Source organism: Molothrus ater, chromosome Z, assembly GCF_012460135.2.
Source record: "Molothrus ater isolate BHLD 08-10-18 breed brown headed cowbird chromosome Z, BPBGC_Mater_1.1, whole genome shotgun sequence".
Lineage (NCBI taxonomy): Eukaryota > Metazoa > Chordata > Aves > Passeriformes > Icteridae > Molothrus > Molothrus ater.
The window spans coordinates 17,985,262-17,995,370 of NC_050511.2; the positions used below are offsets into that span (position 1 = coordinate 17,985,262).

The 10,109-nt window shown below is 38.6% G+C and overlaps 1 protein-coding gene across 5 annotated transcripts in view; it reads left to right on the forward strand.

Moving 5' to 3' along the window:
• The window catches only part of GPBP1 (GC-rich promoter binding protein 1), a 32,544-nt gene extending 25,121 nt beyond the window's left edge, over positions 1–7,423 (forward strand). For all 5 annotated transcript variants that reach the window (XM_036403532.2, XM_036403534.2, XM_036403535.2 and 2 more), the window contains 5 exons: positions 416–556; positions 1,000–1,164; positions 4,842–5,026; positions 5,485–5,587; positions 6,505–7,423. In XM_036403532.2, coding sequence (XP_036259425.1) covers positions 416–556; positions 1,000–1,164; positions 4,842–5,026; positions 5,485–5,587; positions 6,505–6,663 — 753 coding nt within the window. In that variant the 3' untranslated portion in view covers positions 6,664–7,423. The remainder of the gene's footprint in view (positions 1–415; positions 557–999; positions 1,165–4,841; positions 5,027–5,484; positions 5,588–6,504) is intronic.
• Positions 7,424–10,109: the final 2,686 nt, after the last annotated feature.

Here is a 10,109-nt window from a genome sequence, read left to right on the forward strand (position 1 = left end):
GGCATTATCACCAGGCTCTAACTGAGTATTCTCACTGGCTTCATCTCTATTTTTTTGTTTCAGGAATTTTTCTGTGCTCTTGAGAGCCATATGGTGGATTAGTTCTTAACTCTGTAACATTTTGAATCTAAAATAATACTTTCAGCTGTTGAAGTCCCATATTTCATTTTTGATACCTCAAGTATGAGGATCTTAATTGTTTTGAAATTTTAGTTTTTATATAAACAGCGTGAACAGTATTTATGAGCAGATGAATTGCTCATAAACAGCCTCTTTTCCACAAGAAAACAGATGTTTGCACTACATTAAGGTTGCAGTTATGATTTGCTTTTGCTTAATCATTTTTCTGAAGATTCTTGAAAAGAATCCTTTTTAGTTAATGACTCTTTACTTCTCTGTTTATTCTTCTGTCTAGCCCACACAGTGGAAAAGCCAAGCAAAAGAAAATAAACTTGGGAATGCGTTTCCTCATGAATCTGCATATGGTGTTGGCAGTTTCAGTCCTTTCAAATCAACTGTCAAGGCATTTGCTGTAACACAAAATTTAGTGAAAGAGGTAAAGTAGTGGCTGTAGTTAAATTTATAAAACATTTAATTTGCTTAAGGGAGGATGGTCAGTAAATTTTGTACAGAATTGTATTAAGTATGTTTTTTTGGAACTTAACGTTCAGAAAAGGTGGAATGCACATCGCTAGCCTCAAAGTACTGCAGTTTCCTTTGTAAGTTTGATTTAGAATAAAAACCCACATTAGAAAATACAGCCTGATACTTTTAGGCTTCAAAACTGCTAAAGGTATTACATGTTTTAGAAGGCCCACATAAACCTGCATCTCTGGGTTTACATCTACAAACTGTTTATACCAAAATACAGAACTTCCCTCTACTTTTGATTGTGAATATATGCAAAATCTGAAAGAACAGATACCTGTGTCTTTAATTAAAATTTTTCTGAATGAACACATTTCTAACATTCTTTCTTTTTCTGACTTCCTTCACTAGTGTAATCGGTCAAATTCTTCATCCCCTGTTGACAAATCTGGTCAGCTTCGTTTAACAAAATTGACAAGAATGCGGACTGATAAGAAGAGTGAATTTTTGAAAGCATTGAAAAGAGATAGAGTGAAAGAGGAACATGAAAATGAGAATCATGATGGACAAGAGAAGGTAATTTTTTTCATACTTACTGTAGATCCAGTAGGTTTCAGACAAACAATAAACTACTTCTGATTTTGCTGTAAATAGCTGTTAAGTAATGGTCTTGGATCCCTAAATGAAGGAAAGGAATTACCTTTTGATTAATTTAAAAACATTGTTCCAAGTACTACTCTTCCTCCAGTGCTGCTTTGTAGTTTCTTTTTGTCTTTCTGCAGTATGTGTTAGTGCATGTTGATGACTTAAGTACTTGTGTGTCTTTAGCAACAATAAAAAGGATAAATTAGGCTTAGTAAACTAATCATACATGAATTTATATTGGAAAAGACCTTTGATATCGAGTCGGACCATTAACAGTACTGTCAAGTCTGCAAGTAAACTGTGTATTCAAGTGTAACATCTAAGTGGCTTTTAAATAACTCCAGGGATGGTGACTTAGCTGCTTCCCTGGACAGCCCATTCTAGTGCTTGACTACCCTTCCTTCCTGTGGCAGAAAGTCTTCCTGTGAACAAAGTCTTCCTGGTGTCTAACCTGAATCTCCCCTGACACAACTTGAGGCCATTTCTTGTGTCCTGTCACAGTGTTGGCCACACATGGCCACAGTCTCCTTTCAGGCAGCTGTAGAGAGTGATAAGGTCACTCCTGAGCCTCCTTTTCTCCAGGATAAACACCCCCAGCTCCCTCAGCTGCTCCTCACAGCACTTGTGCCCCAGCCCCTGCCCCAGCTCCATTGCCCTTCTCTGCACTCTCTCCAGCCCCTCAGTGCCTTTCCTGCAGTGAGGGCCCAGAGCTGGACCCAGCACTGGAGGTGTGGCCTCAGCAGGGCCCAGCACAGGGGGACAATCCCTGCCCTGGCCCTGCTGGCCACAGCATTGCTGATCCAGGCCAGGATGCCATTGGCCTTCTTGGCCACCTGGGCACAGCCTGGCTCATGTTCAGCTGCTGTCACCAGCACCCCCAGGTCCTTTCCAGCCACTCTGGCCCAGCCTGTGGCACTGCCTGGGGCTGTTGTGACCCAAGGGCAGGACCTGGCACTTGGCCTTGTTGAACCTCACACCATTGGCCTTGGCCTGTTGATCCATCCTGTACAGACCCCTCTGCAGAGCATTCCTGTCCTCCAGCAGATCAGAATTCTCACCCATTTTGGTGTCACCTGTAAACTGACTGAGGTGCACTTGTCAAATCATTGATAAAGTGGTTAGTAGGGAGCCCTGGGGAGCCCCACCCATGACTGGCCACCAGCTGAATATGGCTCCACTCACCACCACCCTCTGGGCCCAGCCCTCTAGGCAGTTTTTACCCAGTGAAGGGTGCCCCTCTCCAAGCCATGGGCTGCCAGCTTCTGCGGAATTCTCTGGGATACTGTGTCAAAGAAAGGTTTTATTGAAGTTCAAGCAGAAAACATCCACAACCTTTTCTTCATCCACTAAGCAGTCCCCTGGTCATAGAAGGAGATCAGGTTGGCCAAGCAGGACCTGTCTTTCCCAAACCTGTGCTGACTGCACCTGATCCCCTGATTGTCCTGCATGTGCTGTGTGATGGCACTCACAGTGGTCTGCCCCTACCTTCCTTGGTACCACGGCAAGTCTGACATGCCTGTAGTTCCCTGGAATCTCCTTCCAATACTTTTTGCAAATGAGCATCACATTTTCCAACCTCCAGTTGCCTGGGACCTCTCTGGTAATCCAGGGCTGCTGGTAAATGATGGAAAGTAGCTCAGTGAACTGCCAGCTCCCTCTGTACTTTTGTGTGAATCCCACCTAGTCCCAACAGACTTGTGAAGGGCAGTGTTTCATACCCTGGCTGCTAGTTATCCTATAAAACACAAAAGTTTGTTCTGCTTCTCAATGATTCTCAAACCATTTTCTTTCTTATTAGTGTTTAGGTAGCCAGAAGTTCTCTATTCTTGGTCTAATCAAAGGAGCAATAGCTCACTATATGCATAAACCACTGGTTCTAACTAATTGAGAGCTTGAAGGCCTATAATGGCTGTGTATAATATGCATCAGGTTTCTTTCAGTCTGAATTGATTTATGCAGTGTTCAATTGATACTAGAGAATATTTGTGTCAAATGCTACCAACCACCAAATTATCATACCAGTTATCATAGTCCAGGTGAAGATAAGTAGTTTATTATTCAGAATGAGGTGCTTACAAGCCTGTTTGCTGTAAATGAGTGGTTTAAAATGTCTTATTAAAACAAAAAATCCCATAAATTAGAAATCGGCCAGATAAACAAGTGATTTTGAGGAAGCGAATTAGGCTTCTGAGATATTAAAAAGGAAACAGTGCCAGTGTACATTGCTGATAAAAGTGAGACTGACTTTACTGACCCTGATCTTATTTCAGGCAAAATGCAATTTGCTGTAATGGGACTGTGTAACTAATGTGTCAGCTAAGAAAAGCCTACATCATTTCATTAGGTGTTCTGTGACTGAGTACCCTGAAATGGATATTAGGGATAGTTTTGTTCATGTGTTCAGGAAATACACAAAGATTTTGATTTAAGATTAGAAAGATCTTAGGAACCATCTAGAGATTCAGAATTATGAAATAATGAGGCAAATTGTACTCAGCAGCTGAATCACACTTGGAAGAAGCTGTTTTGTCCTATAGAACTGCTTAGTAAATGTATACATTTTTCTTGGAATTATGTGACATATTCTTCAGGCATATAATGTGACAGCTGAATGTATGTTTACTGGGATATGTGTTCTTAACAATATCTTGCTGACTGTTCTAATATTTCTGAAAGCAGACAACATGTGAGTGGGAGGGAAACAATGGTGGTGTTGATCCTGTGCTCTGAAGTATGATTTCTTACAGATGCAGAAGATTGCATTATTTCCTTCTCCTATGGGTAGTGCTGTTATATGCCCAGTTTAGGGATTTTGTTATTGAGAAGTTGTTAACTAATAATGATTGTACTCTTCTTTGTTTTTACAATTGGTAAGACTTCTGAGGCTATTTGGCTCATTCATAAATATGAATTACAGTTTGCTGAATGAGTAGAGTAGAAAGAAATACCTCATATTTATAGACTAAAGACCTTTTAATCTTTGAGTGAACCTGAACAGTCATCTTTGTAAATAAATTTTCTTCCTGATTTGTATTTAATGTCTAGTCATTTCCAGTTGGTGTTCACAACAGCCTGAGAAGCTAGGGTTGAGTGCGTGTGTGTAAGTGAGCTTGTCTGAATTTAAAGAGCAGTATGCAGTCTTTCTGAATTCATGGCAGAGACTTTGCTATTTGAGGTATGGGTGTTGTGACCTGTCCCTTAGACTAAGTAAACTTGAGAACTCATATACTTTCAGACTTCTTCTGCCACATACAGCTCTGATATTTACTTAGGAACAATAAAAATTCAACAGCCCATTATTTCTGTAAGTATGAAGAACAGCTGAAGTACGTTTGAATTTTAAGAAGTATGAAACTTTGCAGGAAAAAAATTTGGGGAAAAGCTTGTGAGGTGCTTTCTGCATTATTTGATCAGTAGTGTATCTTAGGAATTCTGTAGCATGCGAGTGTTGCAAATGCCAGAACAGAATTACCTGTGAAGTACAGAGTCTCTCCATTTAAACTTAATTTAAACTAAACAGAACTACTGAATTGCAGCTCTTCTGGATATGTACTTGTGGATAGAATTAACTTTTACATTTTGTAATGTAAAATTATTTTTGTATTTAGGATGATGAGTCCTTCAGCTTGCATAACAACAACAGTCCTCATTGTGAGAGAGATATAAACCGAAACTTTGAAAATGAGATTCCGCAGGAGAATGGCAATGCTTCAATTACACCTCAGCAAATCATTCAGTCTTCAGCTTTCCCTCAGGCAAATGTTCTTTCCAGCTCACTTGAGGCAGAGCATAGGTATGTACTATATAAAACATAAAGTGTTTCTTCATGGTAGCTGATCATGTTCATAAATTCTTGCTAGTGCAGAAGTCAGAATCTGAAAATTGAGAAAGCATAAAATGTTTCTTGACTAAAGTAAAATTTATCTTTTAGACATGTACTAATTTAACATGAGATATACTTTGTTTCTTAGACCTGTGTACTGATTTACATCCAATTTTTAAGTAAAGAAAGTTTACCACATATGGTGGTTGGATAGGGTCATCTTTAAGGGACCTGAAAACTCAGCTTCTGTGCTTTACATAGCTTTTACAAGACTTTGAACTCACACTTATGTAAGAGTTTGTTTAAGAAAAAATTCTGGCTGATTAATCAATGAATTTGTTACAGGTCTTCAGACATGTATGTAGGCAGAGCTTGAAATGTTTGAGTGTGTGTAGTAAATTCCTAATGTTGTCCTTCCTAATTTAAAGGTTGTTAAAGGAGATGGGCTGGCAGGAAGACAGTGAAAATGATGAAACATGTGCTCCACTAACTGAGGATGAGATGAGGGAGTTTCAAGTCATTAGTGAACAGGTAAAACAAAGTTAATTTTCCATTATAAACCTGCAGTTAGTTACCCTAGTTGCCTTCCTTTGAGGAGGATCTGCAGTAATTTTGATCATTAGGGATGTTGCTGTTGCGGTACCATTTCATTACTGTGCTTTTGGAAGTACAGTTGCTTCAGAAAAATCGGGTACCAATGCTGACTGTAGCTCAGGCCTATTCACTAAGCATCAAGGGAAGGGTAGGGTGTAGTATTGTTGGGGTAGAAGTGCACAGGCTTCCCCATCTTTTTTTAATTTTTTTTTATTAGGAGTGTTGAGTAGACCTGGTGGGGTCAGTGAGAAAGAGTCAGAAATGAGAATAGTGTGAACATTTGGTAATTCCAATATTATTTGAAATATTAATAATTTAATATTGGAATATTAAAATTTCAAGTGCTTGTTTTAGTGCGCACATTCTGCATGATATTGAAAATGCGGTAATTCCTTTCTTTTTTGCAGAGTCAGCTGTTTCCTTTCTTCAGTGTCTTTGAATTTCCAATTGCTGAGATTGGAAATTCCGCTCTGCTGCAGCATCTCTTCTGGACGCCTTCCCTATTGTCCTTTGCCCTTCTTAGCACAGATGTTTGCAGCACTGTGGGAAAGGGGACTGGATTGCAGGGAGAGACCATTAGGGAGAAAGGATCTCTGGGGCGAGATGTGTGGGGACATGGGTGAGAACAGGGTGAGCTCTCATTGACTGCAGGAGTTCAGCACAACTGGAGACACTGGGATACAGGTGGCTGGCCAGAGGTGAAGGCTCACAGGGCAGTTATCCTTTCTGTGTACATATGAAAAGCTGTGGATCCAGTGTAGCCCAGAGGTGAAGATGCAAAGAGTATTGAATTGCAACAGATTGTTGTGTTTGGCATTTTCTTTCTCTAAATGTGTCATGTTTTCACATTTCAGTTACAAAAAAATGGCCTTCGGAAAAATGGCATTTTGAAAAATGGCCTCATCTGTAATTTTAAATTTGGCTCCTGGAAAAACAGCACTTTCAAACCTGCTCTGGAGAATGAGGATTCTGAGACAAGCAGCAGTGATACATCAGATGATGATGATGTGTGAAGACTTCTGTAACATCTGTAGAAGTCCATTTGTTCTTGTGAAGATTGGGGATGTTTTGTCCAAGAACAAAAATTGTCATTTATGTAGTAACATGCCCACTACAGAAAGAATAATGGGACTTTCCTCTGAAGGAAGCAAGGAATGTTCTGTTGGGTGTGTTGAAAATCATTATAAGTTCTCTGTAAACGAATGTTGTAGAATGAGGCCTTGTGTTGACCCAGTGTTGACTTCCATCACTGAAGCATTTCTGACTAGCAGTGTGACAATGTTACAAATCAGAGTTTCTCACTTAATAATAAAAGCAAAGAATTGTGTAATGTCTTGCAAAACTTCTGTCTTAAATTGTCTGAGGAAGAAAAGGGCAGCCTGACACAGTGTTTTGCTTGCCAAGTCATTTTTTTCTTACAGTGGAAATCAGTGAGTCCACTTTGTACGCAAAAAGGGCAATGTAGCATGTTGGCTACAATGAGCAAAGTGCACTAAAACTCTTCCTTAACTGAGTTGTTGAACTGTTCTACAAATAACTGCTCTTCAGCCATTGGTTGTGTTGTCGTTGTTATTAATGGCAAAAGACCCTGGTGTTACAGTTCCAAATTTCTAGAATTAACTTTTAAACTGAAAGCTTTAAGGGGTATAGCAAGACCCTTATTCTCACAGTGACTTGTGGGAAAATAAGCAGTTTGATTTTACTATTCGACATGTGGAAAAATCATTACAGTGACTGGATTGAATTACATGGGAAATAAACTGATTTACAGAGTATTGTCTCAGTGCATAGCATCACGGGTATTGTTTTTAAGACAGCTAAGTTTGTTTGCATATATTACGTGTACTCTGGCAGTGCAGTTGTGCATTTCAGTGCAAAGTAACATTTATATTACATGTACTCTGGCAGCAGTGCAGTTGTGCATTTCAGTGCAAAGTAAAAATACTTTCATCATTAGATCTTGCTTTTATAGCAGCAGAAGTATATGTGTGCAATAACCACCTCTTTTGCTTGCTCAGTATAAGACTTTTTCTTTCTGATCTCACATTTAAAAACCAATATTGTATTATTTATAGTTTTAGTTGGTTTATTGTAGTTCTTTAAATGTTGTCCACAGTTGTACAAGTTGTGTAGCATTAATTCATAAGCACAACTGCTTTTGGGGATGTTGCATAAGTTTATAATATAGCACATATATATATATATATATATGTATATGTATATATAGACACTTCCCTGTCAAGATGTTTTTGAATTCTACTACTTCTTATAGTAAATTATTTGCAGTTTAGAACTTGAAAGCAAAAATATTTATAAAGTTGAGATTCTGTCCATATTTCTTTAGGAAAATACTCTTTTTATAAGGTGGCATAAATTTTGGGCCAAATTTGGTATGTTTCTCTTTTTTATTTATTGTTAATTTAAATAGATATTTCTTTTCAAGAGGTCAGTTTTTGTATTAGAAGCTGCTTGCAAATGTTGATGTAGTTAATTTTGGCATGGTGTATTTAAATACTCAATTTCTAATCTCAGTTTAAGAGGATAAAAATGTTTCTTTTTTAAAAAGAAAACTGCCATATCTGTAATGATGTTTTTCCTACCTGCTTGCCTTATACACCTTTTTCCTTCCCTCTCCTGATTTTTTTTTTACTGACTTTGACACATGGTTGTAGTTAGTTCACTTTTTGGTTTTTACATACTATAAACAGGATCTTCTGCCTAGCTTAATTATATAGTGATATGTGGATGCACTGTTTTAATAGGAAGTGAAAATGTTTTTTTCTTGGCACTTCTCAAAGTGGGGTGTAGGCTTCTCCCCCTTCTTTATTCAGTTTTACTTTATTTCAGTCACCTCAGGAATTAACTCTCTGAGAAGTTAATGTAATTATAGAAGAGCTGTGTTAAAATTGTATAGACTTTGGAAATTTACAAGTTGGAACTGAGAAAATTATCTTTAGAGGAAGTAGGAGTACTAGTCATACTTGGTACTTCTTCTTTGCTAGTACTTGGTACTTCTTGCTACTTCTTTTATATCCTGAAACTGATAATGGAAGCGCTGATTATAATGAACTGTGGGCAAAGCAGGTAACAGGAATTGGGCAGTGGTTTTGCTTTGTAGAATGAAACACTTTTATAGCCTTCATAACTTTTCTCTGTCTGGTTTCTCCTCTTGTGTCTGCTGATACTTGTGGATTAATTTCTGGTAGGTTCTACCAGTTCAGAGACTCCTCATAAGTGTGTGTGGCCCCTGGCTTAAGTGGTTATCTGCCTACTCTGTTACTTCTGTTGGCCCTTCATGGCAGTGTGGGAATGGGTGAGATTTGATATTTCCACTGAGGAACTGGATTCCCTTATGTTATATTTGCTTGTGACAAAGCTGAGTAGAGTATCTGTCATCTACTGTGTCACCTTAAGAAACTTTTAGTCACTTACTGTGGGAACTCTTTTAGTTTTTTTTTTCCTGGGAAATGTCACTCAAAACAATGTTTGGTTTTTGTAGTATACTTCCATAAAATGTATGAAAGCATTTTATTGTTCATCTTCCTTTTTTTCAGTGCTTGATGATGTAGAGAAGAACGAAATTGGATTCTCTAGTATTTAACAATGCAACCTTATGCATCTTTGACTTTGTTCCTTTTCCAGGGCAATTTAAGTAGTGCATTGGCCTTTTTGTTCTCTTATACATAAGCCATGATCCATTCCCAGAATAAGTCCTCTCTTGCTTTTCTGCTTCAGCAGGTGTCTGTGTTAAAGGATTGAGAAGTTGGTGACTAAACTTGCCCATTTCCTTAGAGGGCACTAGTAAGCTTTGGAGATACTTTGTCAGTGCTGGGTTAACAGAGCTTGACTTCAGTGGTGTTAATCACAGGTGGCTGCATGCAGACATGATTTGAAGTCACACTTCTCTTCATCTTCCTGGCTTTACTGGCAGAGAACCATGTATTCCTGGTTCCCTGTTCCAACCCTCTTCAAAAGCAAACAGTAGTGATCAGTCACTCACTGGTTTTTCTGATCTGCTGTTGATGGAGAATGTTCTCTCTGCCTGCTGCTGGCATGGAGGGTGCCTAAGTTTATGGTGGGGAGCTGGCGATCCTTCACCTCATTCAGAAAGACCAGAGGCCTCCCTTATTGGCTTGTACAGGGCCTTTCTCTCTCTTAAGGTGTAAAAGAAGCTAGTTGTCTTTGTGGAAAAGTGTTAAAACTACAGTAAAGTTGTCCACTGATTCATGTTGGGCCTTGTCAAGAGTCTGAAGAAGATTTTAATGGTCATCCCAGTCTTTGAGAAATGTTACCAAGTGTGAAGGAAATTAATTTTTATTCTCCTCTACAGTTGCCTGTGAGGGATAAACATCTGCTTGATTTGAGATGGGGGACTTCAACTTTAGTGTTTCTTTTTAAAAGAATATCTATTTTTCAGTAAATGCATTTAAACTACTGGCTACTAGAATCTGGAAGTAGA